The 23,039-nt window shown below is 40.2% G+C and overlaps 1 protein-coding gene across 1 annotated transcript in view; it reads right to left on the bottom strand.

The window, feature by feature from the left end:
- MYOM2 (myomesin 2) overlaps positions 1–23,039 on the bottom strand; it is a 571,331-nt gene that overhangs the window by 379,299 nt on the left and 168,993 nt on the right. The window contains exons 10-12 of the mRNA XM_069235814.1: positions 15,514–15,675; positions 15,020–15,161; positions 8,369–8,568 (exon numbers count right to left, since the gene is read on the bottom strand). Of these exons, the coding sequence (XP_069091915.1) occupies positions 8,369–8,568; positions 15,020–15,161; positions 15,514–15,675 (504 nt within the window). The remainder of the gene's footprint in view (positions 1–8,368; positions 8,569–15,019; positions 15,162–15,513; positions 15,676–23,039) is intronic.

The raw sequence follows: 23,039 nt of genomic DNA on the forward strand, positions 1-23,039 counted from the left end.
TTAATTTTCCTTGTGCTAGCATAACTGTGGCCTGCAGAGCTTGATTTCTTAGTGCTGTAAAAGTGTTGAATCATAATGTGAAGTTCTCTTTCAGATTTAATTCTCATGAGAAGCAAAGTCCCATTTGTAATAGGTTTATTGTTTAACTGTGGAAAGTCATACTCATTGGCCCTTGAGAACTCTGTAGTGCAAGAACATAGGCTAAGATCATATACACTTGTTTCAACCTGTTTGTAGTCACATGGAGAGGAGATGTTCCCATGATAGACTTGGGAAAATGCTGAACTTTAGCAACTTGGAGCCTGATGATCAATTTTAATTGGATGATGCCCCTCCAATATTATAGGAACTGACACCTTTGACAAATCAAAATGTTTCTGTGAACTAATAGACCATTGGACATTCAAACTTTGCTCAGAGCAGTCCAGTTTCAGAGCTGAAGCAGCCCACGCCTTGTCTTGTTCAGAAGCTTCCCTGATACTAGAAGATGTCTTGCTGACAAGATGCTTTGCTGATGAAGATTGCCAGAATGCTGTACCCTTGGAGAGGTATCTTCCTCTCTGCCATTTGTCACTGTCCTTTGAAATGTCCTTTTAGATTAGAAACTCCACTATGCTGAAACTTGTTTTATTTTTTTATTTTAGTTAGTGCCCTGTAGACGAAGTTAATCTTTTCAACAATTTATTTTTGTCCTTTTTGTATTTTTTAGATTTTTCCCGCATGTGTCCCTCCTCACACATGTTTTTCCCTAATTTGGTTAGCTGTAGGTTTGCCCTGTGCCCTGCCAAAGATTATTGACTCTGCTAAATATTTAATTGACTAATGATTGTGCAATCTGAGCACCATGTGATTTCTGTAACACAGGTATTCTCATTGACCTTAAGTATAATTCTTCTGGAATCCCTAGTTTTTGGTAATGTTAGTACACCTGAATCTATTTTGTTGCCTTGTGCAATCCTTGGTGATTATGTATCTCTATAATTTGGATTTACACATTGTCTACTTGACTGTGAGCCTGGGCTCGTAATAAATCTTTTAACTATATTCCAGACTGGAGTTTTCCTTTCCTGGCCACATTGGTTATCCTGTCTAATTTATTTGGATGCTGTTGATGTGATTGTTGATAGTTCAGTACACATTTTTCTGGGTCCAAAGGTCCTTCTGCCTCGTTGTGCATTTGATTCCTGTGATGGTTTTGCCCCTTTAGAGGGGGAACAATATTTTTGCCCACTGTTAGGGAGTTAGGATTGAGCCTATGCCACTGCCCAGTCCATATTTTGCCCACTGGCAATTCTTTCCATGGTCCATTCCAGAGACTGATAAAATTCCAGCATTGTGACTACAAGTGATGTGTTGCATGAGTATAAATAGGGATTTGCACTTGCAATGCATTTGGTTTGAAGATTGCAGTGAAGTGTTATGATGTGAAGTGTTTTGTGGAGTTGTTGTACTCAAAGTGATTGTGGCATTTTGTGTTCAAAAACATCCACGTCATTGTTTTTTTTATGTGTCTATCGTGGCCTAAGATTCCGGGATAAGGCACAAGTATCAGAGACACTTGGTTAATTTATTGTCTGCAGTGAGGTGCCTGTCATGAAATGCCGTTGACGGTGCTAATAGTTTTCCTTGAGTGAGTGTGAGTTGTTGGTTGGTGTTTGGTGAATCCACAAGCCCTACAGAGGATCTCTATCATCCAGGAGTGAGGATTGCTGTTCAAATTCCACTTGTTGTGTAATTGTGAAATCCATAGTTGAAAGTGTAGCCCGGCCAGCTTTCAAAGTGTTTGAGATCCTACCCGTAGTGTGCATACATGTTGTTGGGTTTTTGCTCGCAAGATTTTACATTAGATTTGAGTGAGCAGTTAAGTGAGAGACAATTGCAAAGCGATTGCAATGGCTGAGAGAAGTGAGTGTGAGGTCATTCTGTACTGCACTGGTATTGGTGGACAGTACTGTGTTGCTGTTGGTTGAGTACAGCTTTTGAAAAGGATTTTGGGGTTGCATTTACTTCCTGATTTGATTGAAAATTGTTGTGGTTCAATGAATTTGTGCAAAAATTAAATTTTTCAAAGTATTAAGAAGTGGGCTAGTGGGAGATGTGTTCATTCCATTTAGGGAGGGTGAAGAAGTCCCACTTGAGGGAACCCCCAGCTTATGAAGTGTCAGATATCAAAAGAGTTTCGGCATGTGTATGGCTTAAACAATGGTGTAAAATAACTGAGAAGAAGGGTTCATTAGGTTTTCCTCATTATGGAGCCTTTAATTTGAGAGTGCTAGACAATTTGAAGAGAGTAATGTTCGAGTTAAAGTCTCCTCCAAGACCCGCACAATTTGAAGTCCTTGCTATTTGGGAACTTGTTGCAAGACAAAATCAATGCTAAAATTTGAGAATATAATGCAGAAATTGGAAGCTACATGGGATGCAGAACAAAAACAGTTGAGAGCAGAGATACTAGATGGAGTGAGAATGTTTCCAGCTATCACAAAAGAGGGCGATGGGAGAACAAAACCCAAGATTCGCAAGAAACAAACATCAAAAGCAGAGCAGACAGCAAAAGATGAGGGTAAAAAGGCAGTCGCATATGAAAGTGATTTGAAAGATGAGTTCAGAAATCAGCTGCTGATGGATCATCCCCCACTGTATCATTCAATTGATGCAGGAACGAGAAGTGAAGCAGTACAGAATGTAGCCCTGAATGTACCACCTGATCTAGTTGCACAGATCCCATTTCAGACAGTTCCAGGCATACTTGTTATTTCAGTGCCCATGGTTTATCCACCAGTTCTGTTAATACAGGACAGCCAATTTCAAGTCCAGTTGTAAATCGAGCAATACCATTTCAAGTCCATTTGTAAATCAAGCAGTACCAAGTCCATTTATGAATCAGGTAATGCGAAGTCCTCATGCAAAACAAACGGTGCAGACACCTAATATGACTATGTTTGTGCAGATTTTTAACCAGAAGCAGCCTATGCCAATATACATGCAACTGCAGACAATGTCAAATGTTACCCCAAATCAAACAGGACAAACTTTCAGTACTTTTTTGACAGGTCAAAGTACTGGAATGAAAATTCTACAGAGTCAAACAAATTTGATGGGTCCTGATGCACTAACAGTTCACATGACTATAGGTCAAGTTGTTGTTCCCTTGTAGACTTTCAGGAAATTCTAGGACTAATGTTCATTCAATGAATGTTTTAGCACTTCCTGAAATACCAACTGCAATTGCTGAGATATTACCAATTGGTATGCAGAGATCGGTATTCAAACAATAGCATCTTTTGTCTCACCTTTGACCCCTACATGATTTATAGAACCTAACCAGATGTTAAATCAGGCATGACAAGTTCTTTATGCACAGTTTCCCTTTCTTACATGCCCACACCAGATCAGATTCTGAGTGGACATTGCAGTTCCCTGAAAGATGTGCCCCATAGAAATAAAATTAATTTCCAAGGACTTTCAGCACAAGAGTTAACATATTGGTTAAACACTTTTAGCCTACAAGGTGCAACCAGTGAAACAAATTGTAATCTTAGATCAGAAGAGATATCAAAGAGAGACAGGACAGTGAATGTACCCAGATTGAAGTTAGAATTAAACAGAATAATTATGGGAATGTTAGATGTGGAGCAATTGAAAACATACACAGAAGATTAATTGCCCTTTATGTGTAAAGATGTTACCCAACATGCAGGACTGACGTACGAGAAGTTAGTTGAGTTGGCTGAGAAATATGAAGTGGATTTAAAAAAATCTAAACTTTTAAAGAGAAGCTACAGATTACAGTTTAGCAGCAAAGATATTCTTAACATGAGATTGTCCAGAGTGAGAATGCAGATTAAGGGATTAATTACATATATTTAAACATGGGTAGTATTAGCTAAATGGGAAGGCAGATGGGCAAAGAAAAGAGATCAGAAGAAAGCAAAGCAGAGTCTGTTTTCAGCTGGAGCAAATCAAGTTGAGGACAATGTAAAATGTATGTCTATGAGAGAAATACCAGGTAGAGGTTATGTATCTGCACCTTGGAGTAGCAGTGATATACTGTCATTCACTAATAATTACCTGAGACCAAGAGAGAAGCCAGAGGTACAAGCAGACTGAGATATTTGTGAAACTTTCAAAATGCCAGTGCGAAGATTTGAATACATAGTTAGACAAAGTGATTCCAGTTGACTTGAGGAATGAGTGAGAAAGAAGTATTGATTGGCCGAAGTGTGAACCTCTGAGGGATCCAGCAACAGGTGCGCATCTGAATAGGCAATGAAAAAGCATTATAAAGTAATTAAATTCCTGAAGATCAAAGAGCCTCATTTATAAAGGCTTTGTGCTACTGGTGATGCAGCGGTGGCACTAGCAGTGCTCTATTCTGCTCCAGATTTACAAACTGATGCATTGAGCCCAATGGGTAGGCATTTCCACCAGAAAAGCCATGCAGAACTGACACAGTGAAATATACATTTCACTGCATCTTTCTGTAACTTCACTGCATCAGAATTTTAACGCTTGCTCAGAGCAGGCATAAAATCGATACAGGGATTTTTTCTATGGGGGGCCTCCTCGCATTGCTGGATGATAGGCAAGCAATGCGTAAGTTTATCGTCAACAGATGTGTCAGAACTTCTGAACTATCTGTGAAAACGTACCCCATGAAGCTCTTTATTGTAGATACAGCGCATTCATTGTGTTGTTAGGGCATCATAGGGCAGCACAAGAAAGCTGATGAATCCTGGCCGATGCATCAGATTCTTGTAAATGAGGCCCTAACTGTCCCTGAAAGACATTGATTGACAGAAAATTAACAGTACAGCACAGGAAACTAAAGAGTCTATTCATGCATATTATGAGAGACTGCTGCAAGCTTTCAAACAGCATAGTGGTACATAGAAAATTGGACTGAAAAATATGGGTAATTTTCTGTTTAGATTTTGCAAGTATTGAAGCCGAACATTAGTGCGATGATTCAGCAGCATTTAATTAGTTGGCAGAACAAATCTATTGATCAGATCCTGCAGTATGCAAGATAAGGAAGCGATGAAATTGAATTGAAGCAGAAAATGTTGAGGGAAAAGTTGATGGTGATGCAATTAAAGGCTGCAAGTAGAGGAAGTCAGAGTGTCCAAAGACCCTGAATCCTGAATGTACAGGTGTCCCCAGTGCAACCGATGCTGGTACCACAAGCCCTGATTACACAGCAGCAGGTGATTGTTCCTCAGCAAAACATGAATCAGATGGCAAATCAAAATCAGAGTCAATTGTCAAATGCAAACCTGAACCAGATAGCTTCACAGTTTCCCTTAACTGATTTAAGTGATGAGGAATTCTTAAAAACATTTCACAGTGATAGTTTCAATGATTAAGATCGCATGTTAGCTGCATCCTTAGAAGTAGATCAACGTGGTCCATATTTAAATGCATATGTTATGGGACATATGGAAATGATGGTAAGACAAGTCAAAATGTCTTTATGACAGCTTTTGATACTTGGGAAGAAGTCAAAAGATTGCAGAAAGAAGTGACAGAAAAAGAAAACAGGATGTGTCAAGAGGAATGAGGATAATGTTTGGGTTTTGATGGCAAGATACTATCATGGACAAGCTCACATTAGTAGAGATGCGATGATTAGAACATTCAGACACACATGGCACAACCCCAGATTCAGATTTATTGCAGAAACAGTATGTCCCAGATGTGTAACGTGTCAGCAGATGAATGTAGGGAAACACATAGTTGTTACTCTGAGTCATATATATGTACCAGGACGACCGTTCAATAGAATGCAACTTGATTTTATTGAACTGCCAGTGTGCAGTGGGCTGGGATATATTTTGGTGGTGGTGTTTGTGTTCTACCATTGGGTAGAGGTTTATCCAAATCAAAGAAATTATAGCCTCACAGTTGCAAAACTGCTATTGAGGGAGTTGATACCTCGATTCAGTTTTTTGACTTCTGTGGAATCAGATCGAGGAACTCATATCAATAGTGAGATCCTTAAATTATTCTGTGTGCCTTTACAAGTTGAGCAATGATTGCATTCCAATTACAGACCAGAAGCTTGAGGACTAGTAGAGCAGATAAATGGAACGCTGAAGTTTCAGCTGGCGAAAGTATGTACATCTGCAAAACTGAAATGGCCAGATACATTGTCTCTTGTCCTGATGAGTATGAGGAGCACACCCAACAGAAAGTCAGGCTCTTTGCCACATGAGATCATCATGGGGGGTGCTATGAGATTGCCAGCAGTGTCTGCAAATACTCTTGTGAACATAACAGATGACTTAGGGCCAGATGTAGCAAACACTTTGCGACTCGCAAACGGCGAAAATCGCCGTTTTCGAGTCGCAAATGCATGTTTGCTATGTAGAAATGCATTTTGTGAGTCGGAACCGACTCGCAAAATGCATTTCCGAGTCGCAGATAGGAAGGGGTGTTCCCTTCCTATTTGCGAGTCGCAGTGGTATGCAATGCGGTCGCAAATGGAGTCACAGTTACCATCCACTTGAAGTGGATGGTAACCCACTCGCAAACGGGAAGGGGTCCCCATGGGACCCCTTCCCCTTTGTGACTGGACCCAAAATTATTTTTTCAGAGCAGGCAGTGGTCCAAGGGACCATTGCCTGCCCTGAAAAAATCCGAAACAAAAGGTTTCGTTTTTTTTTTCTAAGTGCAGCTCGTTTTCCTTTAAGGAAAACGGGCTACACTTGGAAAAAAATAACTGCTTTATTGAAAAGCAGTCACGGACATGGAGGTCTGCTGTTCCCAGCAGGCCTCCATCCCCGTGAGTGCCCTGATTCGCTATGGAGTCGCAAATTGCGACCCACCTCATTAATATTAATGAGGTGGGTCTTTGCGATCCCTTACGACTCGCAGAAGGTGTCTGAGACACCTTTCTGCATAGCAAATTGCGACTTGCAATTTGCGAGTCGCACGGACTCGCAAATTGCAAGTCGCAATTTGCTTCTTTCCTACATCTGGCCCTTAGTTCTGGATTATTGCAAAGGACAAGCTGATGTGGTTCACTCTTTGTCTGGCCAGGTTGGAGAAGCAACAGCAACAAGAACTTTGTCACAACCTGACTCCTAGTACCTGGGTGTTAGTGAAAAAGCATGCAAGAAAGACATGTTTGGAGCTGCGTTGGAAAGGTCCACATCATGTTGCTCTAGTAACAATGAAAGCTGTGATGTGCTGGTCTCCGGAACAGGATTCATGCAAACCACATATGCAAAGTTCCAGGTCCTCTTGATGAAACAGCACCTGTCCCCGAAGGGTCAGTTACAGTGAGAGAAAGGATCCAGGTTAGCCAAGTTGTGCGTACTGAACAAATGGCTAATGCAATGCCTTGGAAAAAAACCTTCACACTTTCTGAATAAGATTTACTTCTACAGATTTCTGTACACCTGTGACAGAGAAAACTGCAGCAGTTAATGTCATCCAAGGATACATTTGTGAATCCTGGAAAGACTTAACATGACATTTTTGGCAATTAGAACACGATTAGAGATGAAAATACCTTTTTGAATATAATTTTCTGTGTTCATTGGTACTCTGTGTCCCATTAATTAAATCACTGGCCTTGAAGTAACTACAGGCACACTACTTTAGTGTGCTCCTTAGGACTCCCACGAAGGGAATATTGGTCTCCCACTGTCAGAGGATTGGATTAACTTTCAGCTAAATCACTCTTTTATTGTCAGCCCACGAACGTCGTTAGTTTATACTATGAGGGAGATGCAGCCAGGGGCTCAGAGTACCTCAGTGGCCAATTGATCATGGAAATTTACGAATGTAGACCAATCCTCAGCCTGTGTATATGACCAGGGACAAAACTGAGCAACCTTTCGCATCGTGATAGTCTCAATCACTGTGATTTGGTGCAGATTATGACTCCACGTTTCCACAGTTTTGCGATGGCACATGGTTTGTGCAAGGGTCATTTTACTCGGTGTAGGCGTTGACAACTTAAACCACCACAAGCTAGGTGTGGTATACATTCGAATCTCAGCTACAACATTTACCACCGCACTTCCTCTTTTGATTGCAGATAATAGAACTCCTCTGGAACATTATGACTTCAGTTATATGAGAGGAGTTATGTAGCATGCGAACAGCTATTTCGCTGTTCTCTCTGTTTACACACACGATGCTTCTTAGTGTGGCTTGAAGCAGAATGGTTATTGGGAAGCAGCTGTATTTTGATGGTTGCTTGTATAGTGAAAAAATCTGAGTGCAGACTTCCGATTTATACAGATTCCACCCTAACTTTCAAGAATCAAAAAGAAACAAATAATGTATTGAAGGACGAAAACTGTCAGTGCCCAGTACACCCCCAAAATAATTCCCTTTATAATTATTGAATACTTACTCTGCATCCTAGCCAGGTCTGCGGGGTCAAGAGCAGCTACTGCTACAGAGACTCTAGAAGGCCTGCTCACTCCCGCCTTATTGACTGCTCTGACACGGAATATGTAAGATCTTCCCTCATAAAGTCCAGTGACAGGATACTTGCAAACCTTTACTGGAGCATCATTGCACTGAATCCAGCTGTCTGTTCCAACCTCACATCTGAAAGTGAATGGTAATGTAAGGTATAAATGGTTGTACTTGGAAAAGAACAACTTAAAAACAGTACCTTTCTTGCGTTGTAAAACACGTAATTATTTGGTTCCTAAATTAACAATATAAGTCAACAGAAACAGGAGAAATTGCAACACAGCGTCATTATCGGTTGTTTTCTTATACGTAACTCTAGTTAAAAGTGTACATTTATCATACATTCCAATTTATGTAGGATAAGGCATTGTGTGGTGTGTATGTTCAAATGTTACTTTCATAAAAACGTATTTCCAAAACACACTATACTAAATAATATGACACCTATCAATCGCCATTCCTTTAGCTTACAAATAACAGGACTTGTCATGTTTTTTTTTCTTTATCGCAAATTTTCAATATGCTTGAAATTTACCCTAATCTGATGATTTTGCCACGCACTGCAGATAAACAGTTGGAACTATCTTACAGACTATCAATACATTATTTTCTGTAAGAACCAGATTATTTTAACAGAAACTAAGAATAATGTAATTTATGTATTTATTTGTGTGTTTATTTATGTATGCATTCTTATACAGCGCACTGAAGCCTAAGGTATGGGCGTGCTGTGCATGAAACAAGCGAAGATAAGCTTCACCTTGCATCGAACTGGACAGAAGCAAAAAACAATTTAGCAATTGAATATGTGCACCCAGTTAACAAAGTCGGGTTAGTTCGCTGGGTTACAGAATGGTCCATGATGAGACATCAGTCTGGGTAATGATGATGGAGGGGCAGTGGAAGGAAGCAGGGAGGAGGGGAAGTGAAAACTCATTGTGGTAGATGTAGGATCCAAGAAAGGGAGGGCGGTTTGTAGAGGAGAGGAAAAAGTGTAAAGCATAAGTAATTGTATTGGAAGTATTAAAGGTACAACACATAAAGAGGGGAATAAATGGAAACGTGGAATGCTACTGAGGAAAGACTTACAAACGTTAGGTTTTTAAAGTATCAATTACTTTTAGTCTCAAAATTAATTAACTTTATAAAGTAACACATAGATGTATGTTTCCAGTTCCACGGACATCGTTCTTGCATTTTACTAGGGTGAATCTTTTTAGTGAAGGAAAAGTGACGAGCAATTGCCCTTCACAGCGAGCATATACATCACTTTGTTAATAAGCTCAATTGATCCACATCATTAAAGGCCCTATCAATGTTTTCCAACTATGTAAATATTGTTTTTTCTTTTGTTTTCCTATGCAATGGCCTTATATACTTGAATTAAAAAACATGTTTTGTTTCTCAATCTTATAGTTTTATTTCCTTTTTCACCATCTTCGATCTATGAGCTTCTTCCACCCTTGAGATCCCAAATCAAGACAATTCACAATATGATGTAGATGTTGGCTTCTGCTTTTGAATAGGGAGCACTTAAAACACATTCCTATGTTAAGATAATTATACAATGAATTCTATCAAAATGTATTGTAACCATTCCAGATACCTCATTGAGGGCCTGATTTAAGAGGCCCTAGCGCCACCTTAGCGCCAAGATAGTGTTATTTTTTTTACACTAAGACGGAGCTAAACTGGCTTTTGACCGGCCTCATATTTACGAATTGGCACAATGCATGCACTTTGTAAACCCTTGCATCATATTATGCCTGTGCTAGGCATAATGTATGCAAGGGGGGCGTTCCCCAGTTGTGGGGGCCTAAAATTGGCCAAAGAAATCTAAGACACTTCCTTCCACCATTTTTTTCTGCACTTTCAAGGCCTGCTCAGAGCAGGTGCTAAAAAGGGCATGCCATTGAATACAATGGGCCCTCATGTACTCTGCAGAAGTAGTGCCAAACTGTTGCTGCTACTCCTGCAGAGTACATCAATATTGTCAGGAATTCTGACACGATTGCCCTATCTTAAATACGGTGCCCACATGTTGGTGGTAAGGGGTGCAAGAAAAGTGGCGCTGAACTGGGTGCAGCACCACTTTTCTTAAATCAGCCCCTTAGAGTTTTATGTACATCACAAATGGATTGACTAAAGTCTCCTGCAAAGTTAAAAGAACCTGTGGTTTCCTCTATTAATGCCACGTCTCACTTTGGTACTCCCGAAAAATGAATGGTTCCAACATAGGAGTTTGACTAAGATTAAAATCTAACTTCAGGTGATTTGCATTCATAGGTCTGACTGATTTGGCTGCTCGTGCCGCTGTGAATATTTGGCAATTCATTTCTGTGAGTCACCAAGTACTTTTATAATGTGCTCTCTACCACTTTCAGCCCTTTACAGATACAGCACAAAACGTGGTCCCGCTGGATATATGTTGTTCCATGTAATATTATTTCTGCTCAGGTAGTGTGGCACCTCAACCAGAACTCATATTAAGACAGTTGGCTCCCTCCCTCGAAGGGTATCAGATAGATTATCTACCAAGGATCTGTCAGCAGTTTTTGTACTGTGTTGTGTAGAGCTTTATAGACCACTAACAATAAGCTAAACAAATCCTTCTTCATCACTAAGCCATTGTGATCGTAATGACCTGTACTGGAGTTGAAGATTGCAGTAAAGTATTTGGCAGATTAGCCATTGTATTTAAAAAATGACTATCAGAGTATTTTTCAGATTAATACTATGACATAACATAGGAGAGTTCAATATTTGAAAAATGTTTTTTCTCTCAGGACTGGGCCTGGCCAATTGTCTAATACAATTGAGGGGAAGGGTTTAAAAATAAACAGATCTGATTTCTACTGTGAATGATGTGAGTAGATAAAGAGTGATATGAGTGATCTTAAATGTTGACATTGATTTAAGAAAATGTAGACTAGAGAGTGCTATGGAAAATGCTTAAATTCGTTTTTGCAACATTGTAGAAGATATTATTTTCATTCATACGCTTGTGTTTGTGGTTCAGTTGGTGTCTACGTTTTTCAAGACGATTAGCTCAATTTTGCAGGACACTTAGGTAGACATAAGTGCCACTTATCTGTACTGAAAACCAACTTCTAACATTCTTAGGATTCCCTTAGGTGACAAATGTAGATTATTGGAAACAATAGAGGTAGCAGGGACACTTAGGTAGGCCACATGTATACAGAGTTTATTGGAATTAAAGGAACAAAAACTATGATTGTTGGGATGGTTTGTGAGATGCTGAAGAACATTTGGACCTGTGGAATTTGAATGTTGTAAACAGGTTTGGAAGAAAAAGAGAATAACCACCTTTGAGGTCACTGTGATAGTGAAGTTCACAAACTACAATTATTGTAGGTTTTTTCCTACTGAGAAGGGGGATAAGCTGGGCTACAGGGCACTGCTGATAGAATTAGTATCAAAGGAATGTCGAAGTTGATTAAGTTGATTTGTGATGAAGAATGTTGTTGTTTTTAGATGACAGGTTCTAGTGACTTCTAAAAGAACAATTGCTAGGTGTGAAAAATGTAGTTGTTTTTTTAAGTGGGGTTTAACCCTGCTCAACCAACAGCCTAATCCCTGTCAGGGTGAACCACAAAAGGTCACTAAATTAACGTGTGCCTAAACCTCTGTTAGCTTGACACAAAAACAGTCAGGATCAACATAGAGGTGATGTGTAGAGTATTTATGCAGCGCACAACCATCAATAAAGTGAAAACAAAACTCAAGAAAAATCCCACACCAATTTAGAAAAAATAGAGTAAACTGTAATCAATTATTGGACACCAAAATGACTAAAATCCAATCAGTAGAACCAGGGCTATGACTTTTTATATTTTAAGGTACAATCTAGTGCCTTTAGGCAGCAGAACAGTACTTTCAGGTGCAGCAAAGCAGGCTTCTGAAGGACCCAGCAGGAACACATAAAAAAATACCAAGGCACACAAACGCTATCTTTCTTTTCAGACTGCATGGATTTACTGCTTGTTATTTGGAAATTGAATGTTCTCATCATGAGTTCAGGGTTAACTCTAGTGTATGCTTGATTATGCATGGGTGCTTGCCACATATGGCCTACTATCCATTGCAATGTGCACTTGTAGGTGATATCTGGTTTTATGTCTAGCACAGGTCTGCAGTTTTGGGCGTTCACATATTCTTCTTATAGTAACAGCAGGGCTAATTGGTGATTTGTCACTGGAACTTGTATATATTTGATGCACAATTGTGTACCCCTGTTCCATTTGTGTATGGGTTCGCAATATCTTGTATATCATCTTTACAGCCTTGAGAAAGTCTTGATGATGAAACATGTGTTGCCTGCCTGTATGTAATTGAACTCTCATCAGAAGAAGATTAAATGAGGAAAGACTATAAAGAACATGTTAGATATTATTTGCCTCAGCACTGTTCTTACTTGGACTTTGTTTTATGTGCCTTGCTAATTCTGTTGTGTAGTAGGTCAGCTGGTGATCTCCTCAGTTTGACAATTGCATTCTGGTGGCTGGGTGCATATACCAGGATGGAACAACTTAGGAACTTGGATCTGTATATGTAACTATCTCCTAAATTCAAAGAGCGTCTTGGGATGTGCAAACATTAACAGCATAGCCACTACCAATCGTCAAGTGTACACAGCTGGAGCAGGCAGTCCTGTGTAAGTCCTTCAGCAGGCCCAGAAAGCTAACTGAACAGTGGGTCTGAGGGTCCTATTTGTATACCTGGTGCATTCTCTGAAGTAGAAGTTGCTAGAGAATTCCCTTTGAAGTGCTTAAAGTTTCCTGTCTTTCCTGCCCTAGCTCCAGCCTGGCTCCATTATCAATGAAGTGATGTCAAGTCTTTTGTGTGAAGACGGGGTACAGACTATGGATTTGCAATTGGATCCGTGCCCAGCTCTGCCCCCTCATCCTGCCAATGACTGTCCATTTAGTTACACCTAATCCCTCTATTGAGTGACTGTCTGGGAGGAATAAACAGTGCCCAACTACCAACTACACCCAGTAATATAACCTACGGCAGGCTCCAGGCACCAAATAGCAAGGGCAGGAAAATGCCAACTTTCTAAAAGTGGAATTTTCAAAATTGCAATTTAAAATCCGATTTTACCATTAATGAGGATTGTTAATTACAATTACTGAGATACCAAACATGAAATGTTTACCTGCCTCCAATCAAATTTAACACTTAATAAAGGTAAAAGGCAGCCCAATATTATCCTATGGGAGAGGTAGGCCTCTGATTTATAGGAGGAGCTCAGTCTGCAACTAGTAGGCATATGCATTTTTATTGCCATGCCATGGGCCTGTTTTATGACACCCTGTATTTGTGGCATACAGGTGGAATGGGGTGCATACGTTTTCAAATGTGCTCATATTGGGCCAGATGTACAAAAATGGAGTTGATAAAAGTAGTTGCAAATTGTGCATTGGTGTTTACAGAAATCTATTATGTTTTTGAAAACCTACATATATACTAATAGGTAGGTTTGCAAAATCCTGATTCATAGTGGGACCTATCTCATGAACATTAATGACCTAGATTGAAACTTGTGACCCACCATGAATCACTGCTGTCACAGTGATGGTGGCCTGCTGAGGTCATCAGACCACCATGTCTTTGATTGGTTTTAAATAAAGCAGACTTTTTGGTTTTTAGATCTATGGACTATTATGAATATGTAATATTTGTAATGATTGTAACATTGGTGGTATGTTGAGTGGGCCCATTCCATTGTGGCGAAGTGATAGCTATAATAGCATAAATACTGGGATTGTGCAGTAATTTTCATCCACTTTGACCCACAGATTTGGACTTCAAGGTATTGCTAAGTCTATCAGGGTCTTAATTGTGTCACTTGACTGTATCATTCAACATGTCGGACACTCTCAGGCCTCCATTGCTAATAGTTTTGGACAATGTTTTGTTGGCCCAAGTGAAGAGAAGTATTTTTTCTTGACTATCTTGAGGATACTTGTAGCGACAACTTGAGGCATTACATGGTGGTAATACAGCCAGATCAATAACTTTGCAGTTTGCCCCAGTGATACAAGTCCTTCAACAGAAAAGGCAGTAAATTGTGTCCACAAGTTGTACGTTCTTAATGAAACCTGACTGGGCTGGGTGGGTTAGTTTTGGCCAATTGTTCTTCAGACAATTTTTTTTTACATATTTTGGCATTAGTATTACATAAGGTTATAGATCGATAAGAGCTACATCTCTCAGTCTCTTTACCCGCAAAAAAAGTAAAGAGTTGGGTGAATGACCATCAAAACCAATTGAAGTCATCCACCATCGTACAATATGCATTGTAAAGATTTGGCTGCTGGACCAGAAGGCATTTCTAAAATTGACAGACGATAGTCTGTCTGGATGTTAAAGATAATGTCCTCCGTCATCCTCACAGATGAGGTACTGACCATCACATTATAAATCAGCACCAAAATCTCCAAAGATAGAGACAAAATAAATTGTGTGTTCTTCTTCTCTTTAGATATTAATAAAAAGTAAACATAAATATCAATGAAGAAACACAATCTGTGTAAGGAAGGTATCAGCTAATTAGTACCTGTCAATAAAATATCCAATAACTGGACTCTCACTAGCAGTATTTGGTGGCTTCCAAGTGATAATGACATAATCCTTGTTGGCATCATGACAATCCACGTCCATTGGTGCACCTGGGGCACCTGCAACCAACGCTGCAGCATCTACACAAGGGAGAAAGAATAATGAGGAGGACCTTGTTAATCAGTAAAAATAATGTTCATAGTCATTATTGTTTATTTTGAGAACTGTATGCAAATATGTTTCTCCAAAAATTGATAATGCATTTGCACCAGTGGAAATAGTTCTGGTATCTCTCCACATCAGTTCTGATTGCTGGACAATCTCCTTCCCCTTTTCATCTTTCAGTGGTGCAGTATGTCTAAAAGGTAGCATGCTGCATGTGAAATGGAAACACTGCATAAGAGAACAAATTATCTAACATAAAAACAGATAATAGCAGTTTCTACATCGAGGTTTTTAGCAATTCAAATGTATATGTATATCCAGTCCTACCTGCCACAAACAGAAATGCACTGTATTCATTTACACTCCCTCTGGTGACCATCCTCAAGGTGTATAAACCTTCATCATCCTTATTAAGATGAGTGAATGACAGAGAGGCACGTCCTTCTCCAAAGAACAGCTCTGTCCACTTTGATTCTTTTATCAGCACATCTGCAAAAAATATGGGATAATTTCAGAGTGCAGGCTTTGCTCGATTCCTGCTTTGAACTGTATGTTCTTTCTTTTTGCTTTTTTGTTTTTTCATGAAGGTTTTTGTAACTCTTCTACAACGGCAAACCAAATAAAATATACACGTCATTAAATTTAAAGATTAAAGAAACTGTGAAATAGAGTACATTTTCACCACAATGAAATATAGGAAGTAATATTGTCCTAGCGAAATAACAGATCTATGCATCCCTTAAAGCTTGGTCCCCTAGGGGAATTTTCCTAGAAAAGAGGGGAAGAAGATTAGAACTTGAGAAAAGCCTATGTTGCGATGTGGAAGTGTTCACCTTCAGCCAGCCCAAACCTTTTAGGAAATACCACTTTGCATGTATGAAACCATAAATAATATGTTTAGAATGAAGCACAAGTCCTGGAATGCAACTGCTCATATCTAAAAAGAAAATCAAATGAAAAAAAGACTAGCTGAAGATGTCACTTTTGCTATAGGGTCACTTGGCACCTCTACTGGTATCAAGAATTATCCAAGCTCCCTTAAGAAACATTCAGCCTCCTCAGTAGTGAACAACGTAGATCCGATTTACGGACAGAGACGAAACTGCAATGTGGAAATGGATGTATTTATGTGTGCAAATTCAGATTTGTAACTCACAAAAGTCAAATTTAACTAATAATTGTTGTAATTATATATGTGAGTACATCCCCTTACATTAGGTTTGTAGGCCTTCCAGGATGAGAAACCTGCATAGGGTGAGGTCCATTCACAAGCTCATACATTTTTGTGTTTACTTACAAAATAACTAGAGTGACTTCAGAGGAGGATGAAGTCCTGCCCCAGTGCCACTTGAGACGCGGTTGTATCCTTGCTTCACCTGCATCCTGAGCCTTCGCTGAGCTACGCACACACGTGCAGTACACTGGCTATGGAATCTGCCCCAAGGACAATATTTAAATCAAAGATAAAGAAGGCACCTGTCATATTGCATCTCAAAATGGGAGGGAGACATAACGATAGATAGGAAGATCAATACAACCAATGCACAGGGTTAAACTTAATAACTCCACTTATCCTGCACCAGATAGGGCCAAAGATCTGCTGCTTAAGACTGTTTTCTACGTTAACATGTGTGAAGGTTCCTATTAATGCCTATCGCTATAATGGTCCTCTTATAGATTATTGCAGTCATTACATTGTATGTTAAGAATAAAAGTATGTTTCTTGTTGTTAAATCAAAGTTTTGACTGGACAGTGATTAATTGGCTGGGTTATCAGACTTCTTTTGATTTCTGAGTACCTAACCACACACTCCCTCCCCACATAAGCCTGGCACTGCTTGGCTTCACTATTCTGAGCACCCTTTGATAAAGGTGTGACCTCGGTGCTCAGTTTTGTGTCCAATAGTAGGATTAAACTGCAGGAAATCTGTAAGTGTGAGCGGTAATCTGCGCTCCGCCAGCATCAACTCACCCAACTGCCCTGTGACAAACTTTACTGGTGCCCAGCCCTTCTTTCAATCCTGTGTGAGCAATGTTGCACAATTTGAGTGCACTCCGGGCTGTGCTTGTTGGTAATAGAACAATACAAATCCTCTGTGCAGCACGTGCGTTGCTGTCACTGCCATTACGGTTGTATGGCTACTTCAGCCTGAGCACTGAGTGTGTATTCATCACGGGCGGGAGCTGCTAGGAGCTAGGATGGGGGAAGACTCAGGACTCAGATGGATCATCAAGTGAAAAAAAAGTTAGCATCATGCTGATCCACTGCACTCACTCACTGCCTAGATGCAGCAACTACTTGTAAGCAAACTAATTATTAGGTATGTAAGAGTGCGCCCTCCGCACACTCACAGCCACAGAAAGGTGTCCGCTGCAGTGCACTCAGTAACTTATCATTAGCTTTAGTAATCCTGCAGATACATATACCCACCGAGCTGGTGCTCTAAGTACGATTGTGCTTGTCAATTTTAATATGAAGTTACTCTGTATGACATTATCTTCTGTTTTTCACTTAGCTATGCTACAATGCATAATATGTTGTTGTGCAATGTTCTGAATTCTATGCCATGTTACATTATTCGGTATAATAGTTCAAAAGAACACAACATAACAAGCACAAATATGAGGACGGCACGTTACACTTGGTGGAGGGGAACTTTTAGAGATATTTACCGTCGTGAGATGTGGTTTTGCCGTCTATGTCAGTTGTTAGGGAGGCCTGGAACGTTTGACCATATATTAAGCCTTCTGTTTTATCGCACATATTTAAGTTTTCTGTGATGTTTATAGTATGCTCAATGATCTACTCTGTTTTTAATTTATTTCCTGGTTGTAGTGCCTTGGGGTACCCTGCAGCCCCACATTTGACATAGTTCAGCATAAAAAAACGTGCTGTTTATTTGCAAATCTCATGCTAAATCACAGCAGCATATGCCCAAAAATACAATGCAAAACATTTCTTTTACGCATATTTCATTAACTTATTTTTATTGTGCACAATTAACATTGTATCGAAGATCAGAAAAACAATCTGGTTTCTCATGCTTTCTCATTTCTCGGAGTCCTTCTTGCGCCCTTTCCTTCCTCAGAAGGGACGCGTGTTAAAGGAAAAGAAAACAGGGACAACAAAAATGCATAGGGAGCAAAACAGGGAGATTGCAGAAATTTAACTTTCTATGCACCTGTTCGCCGGAAATAAAGTAACCCACTAATCTGCGTACTCGAACATTAACCGGGGACGGCTCCTCCATTAGGGTGGAGGAGCGCCAGCCCCCCCGCCAGCAGCAGAAGCTGCAAACCTTTCACCACGAAGGGATTATAAACTGGGTTTATTATCCCTTTGTGGTGGAAGGGGCGGGCCATGGGGGTGAGAAGCAGTGAGGGGAGTGCACTGTGAGCTCCCCTCAGAGCACATGTGTGTTTGGCCGGCCGTCTCGGGCCAGCCAAACACACATGCGCTGTAGGCTCTCTTGTTGCTGGGCTGGAGAGAGCCTGCACAGGCTCCCAATATGCCTGGGAGCACACATCCACAGCGCACCCAGCCAATCCTAACACTGCTCTGAGCAGCATCAGGATTGGGAGCCTGTGCGTGATGTGCCGCCCCCACCCTCCTCCTCATTAACGATGAGAGCCATGACTGTTCAGTACCATTTAATTTATTGTACCTTGTTCTCTTTCAATGACTTATAATCTGTTCCCTGTTTCATTTTTTCTAAAAGCTTTTTGGAGGTGATGTTTTACAGTAATTATGTGGTACTGGTGTATGATTGATTATCAAGCGAGTGTGCCAAATCTTACGGCACTGTTGCATGGAGAGTTTGGAGACACATTTTTTGTTTAGTGTAAATAATGACAGCCTACCAGAAGGCAGTATTAAAAAAAAAATTGGAAATCAGGTAATGGTTGTGCTGGGAATACTCTAAACTGACGGATATGGTGGTTAGTGTAACTTCTTGTTGAGGTATTACGGGATGCTTTGGGTGCGCTGAACACAGCAGAATCTTACTGAGTTTTATTGTAACTCCGCTCAATTCCACAAAGTACAACTCCACAAGTTCTGCCCACCCTTATTAATCTCTACGTGCCTCAGACTCATGGACAGGCTCCCGCAAGATAACATAACGTTTGCTTTTGGGGCTTCAAGATGATCTTTAGCAGATTACGTTTGAGATTGCAATTTTATTTTGATGCTTCATCTGGGTAATTAGATTCTGACACAGAACCTGGGAGAAATTTCCGTGGGATTTTATTTAATATATTGGGGCATTCGTATCAGCTTCAATGGATGCTTGACATTGTTTTATTGATTGTACAGTGCCTACTAGTATTTTAACCACTTTCCTTATGCATCATTATGTAGTTTTATCAACATCAAAGGCACACTATGTTACTTCCCATAGTTATATTATGTCGAAGTGTTTGTTGTATCATATTCTCTGTCCCTGTGATTTATTTGAAACTAACCCACTGATTGAAAGCCCTTAAAATTCATCTCAATTCAGGCGGCAGCAAGAGTTACTGGCTAAGTCAGCATTAAAAGTAATACAATAAGTCCCCACTCTCAAAGGCCCCCAGATTTTTCAATTGCTCCATCAATGGCCAGGAGACAATCTGAGAAGGAGGAATAACATTTGGATAAAGATGTGTGTATTCTCAGGGTACAATATGTGGTGCTGAGGCATTCTCACGCCTTTAATTTAGAGCCACCACGTTTTTAGTAATTATAGGTGCAGGAATCGCTCAGGGTTATTCCCCACCCAGCAATAATGAGAGTCTCAATTACAGCACACATTGGAATCTTGACAGGCAGTAGCTGACCACTCCAACACCTCTCCTCTTATCTCATTTTCTATATGTTTCAGTTCATTTAATTGTGCCACCTACGTCATAATGTGAACGCTATTCATTTCAACACCACCCTTTTGCATTGGACAAGAGATATCCCCTCCATGCTGTCCAGACCTTAGGACTTTCTTTGTTTATTTCCTTTCATGTACGCAAGAAGACACTTACCACATATTTTAGCATCCTATCATACAGTTCAAGGATTGAAAAGTGAACTGGCAAGAAAGCTTCATCATACATGAGATGAAAATAAAAATGTGCCCTACCGATACTGTGCAACCTTGAATTGTTCAGACTGACTCATCAGTATCATGTTTGAGAATGGAACACGCTGTCCCACTGGCTATAACAGTCTTCGCTCAAGAGCAGTTTTGTCAGCCATAATGTCTTAGTGGATTGAAAGTTGTGACAAAAAAGTGCTGTGATGTTGTGATCTTCTCTACGGTCTATTAAACTGAGGGCACAGACAGCTTTCTATAAGATTTGCAAGATGAATGCTTGTCCTTTCCTGTTGCTTGCTATGCAACTTGCTAGTAAAATATCTCCTGTGTGCCTCATCTTTAAAACATGAATGGAAGAGAGAAGTTTTTTTTTACAAACCGAAGAGTAAAAAAGATTGTATAATGTTATGATTAATCTCGGTATTGTAACTGGGGCCTAAGGAATGAATGTGTTCCAGGGTCGTTCTTAAAGAAATGGGAAACATAAAAGGAAAGGAGTGATTACAGGACACATATCTATGGTTTTTTGAGAGTAATACCCATGTAAAAATTAGAGATGTTTTCTCATTGCATGTTGAATTAGTAATAAATGTATAATAAACGTCTGTGTCATTCCCATTTACAAACCAGGGTTGTGCAATGTACAAAATTGCTAGTTTCCAAATGTGAATGCAAATTTGCAATACATGCTATTTACTAATAGGCTGCATTGTAAATTGTCTTTTCACACTGGGTCACAGAGTGACTTCCTGAGGACTATTATTCAGTCAGGATACAATGAAAAAATGTCCAGCATTCACAATAAGAATTTTCAACATGGAGGAGAGGATGATGCTTCCCTTTCTTAACTTTATTTTTCAGCAGCCAATCAAAATGTAAAACTCTAAAACACTAGATTTATCATGACCACATACTGTCACATGTACGAGCCATAGAGTCCCCACCCCTACATAACCCCCAAACTGACATCTAGCAATCCCTTTCTTTGCCATAAACATGGGAATATCAGTTAAGCAGTTGGAGACCCTACAACAATAGGATCACCATCCACTGGAAGAAACCACATAAAACCACATGAGTCAACAGGAGCCCGTATCTAAATCCGAATCGAGTTGGAATCGAAGACCCTTGCTCCAAGGTTTGGAAGGCCTCTGTGTCTTCTCCTTCATGGATAAGAGTTACGACTGAATAAACTTCAAGATAGCATTAACGCCATCACACTAAGAGTCACTTGTCATCATTGACCGAGAGGGAAAGAAAACACTGAAGCCATAAACACTGGTCTGTATATCACAAAACTACCACCAAACAATAATCAATTTTTCGGGTGGGAAAGGATACATCAGATAACAAAAATATATTCTTCAAATAAATGTTCATGTATATAGCAGGGTGAGATAATCCTCACCTCCGTGTCCTTAATAGGATTTAAATTATTTTTTGCGAATGCTAAAAGAAATTTTATTCTATGCCCGGACCGGAGGCTCTGACTATGCTTGTTTAAAGCTGAACTTAAATGTAGACTCCAATGACCAATCTGCTGCCCTTAGGATATCATCTCACCAAGAACCTAAATCAAAAGACTTCAAGGCTATCAGCCCTCTAGCGGACTGGGTGCTGAAAATGGGGGTATCAATAACAGTCTTAGAATGGAGCCAGCTCATTCACCTAGCCAACGTGGCAGTTGTAACAGATATAAAAGTTTTCTGTAAAGCAGTCTACAATGGACCCCCCATATCTGAATGAAACTCAGTGGTACTGACCCCAAAGTCCTTCAAGCATTGCACAACACAAAACTTACTATTTTCTGGAAGAACTGAGTAAGATGCTGATCAGAAAATTGATTTTGTCCTTATGGAGATAGAAAAAGTAACCCCTTTGGGAGACAAACCTCTCACTGCCAGATCCAGAGCTTACACGTCAGATACTCATTTACATGAAACCAAACATAAGAGCACAGTTAACTTTGCTGACAGTTGATATCATGATTGATACTTATTATTTTGCCAAGAGTCCAAGAACCTCAGAACAACGTTGATGTTCCATAATAAAGAATACTTTGTTAGAGGTGGTTTAACCATGCAAATGCCCCTTAATAATGTACACACCACAGGGTGCTCACCAATGGATTTACCGTCTACAGGGAGGTGGCCTGCAGAAATAGCTGATCTAAAATTGTTAACAGACCAATAATCATTCCAGACGAGGCTAGCGAAGACAAGACATTTATGACCAAACAGCAATCCACTCCAAAGGGATCTTCACTCCATTCATGGCACCAACTGCACCAGCATTTCCACGCTAAAGTGTACCTCCTATGGGTTCCTGCCGGCCAGGCCTGTCCGATGAAAGCTGCAACTTCCTACGAAAGGCCTGGGAAATTCCTTCTTTCCTGGAAACTCTTCAGGCCAACAATGAGAGGTGTTACGAAATAATCAGTGGATGGTGGAAGACCCACTGGGTCCAACAGTATGTTACAGCAGAATGTGCTCAGTAATGGGCAAGCACAAGCTACTTCCAGGACTACCAGAAGCCAAGACTGCTCTCTTCATAATGGAAACACCAGAATCAACTCTGCACTCTAACACCTCACCTGGAAAAGAACTCTGGGGATCATCATGAACGGAGGGAATGCAAAGTTCAGAAGGGAGACCAGTCCTGCAGAGTAGCAACCAAGGCCTGGGCTTCCGTATCCGGACATCAACTGAAGAAAGTTGGGAGTTGACGAATGAGGCGAGATGCAAACAGATCTCCCATGCATTGACCCCACAGGCAGTGAATCCCATT

This window comes from Pleurodeles waltl, chromosome 5 (genome assembly GCF_031143425.1).
Source record: "Pleurodeles waltl isolate 20211129_DDA chromosome 5, aPleWal1.hap1.20221129, whole genome shotgun sequence".
Lineage (NCBI taxonomy): Eukaryota > Metazoa > Chordata > Amphibia > Caudata > Salamandridae > Pleurodeles > Pleurodeles waltl.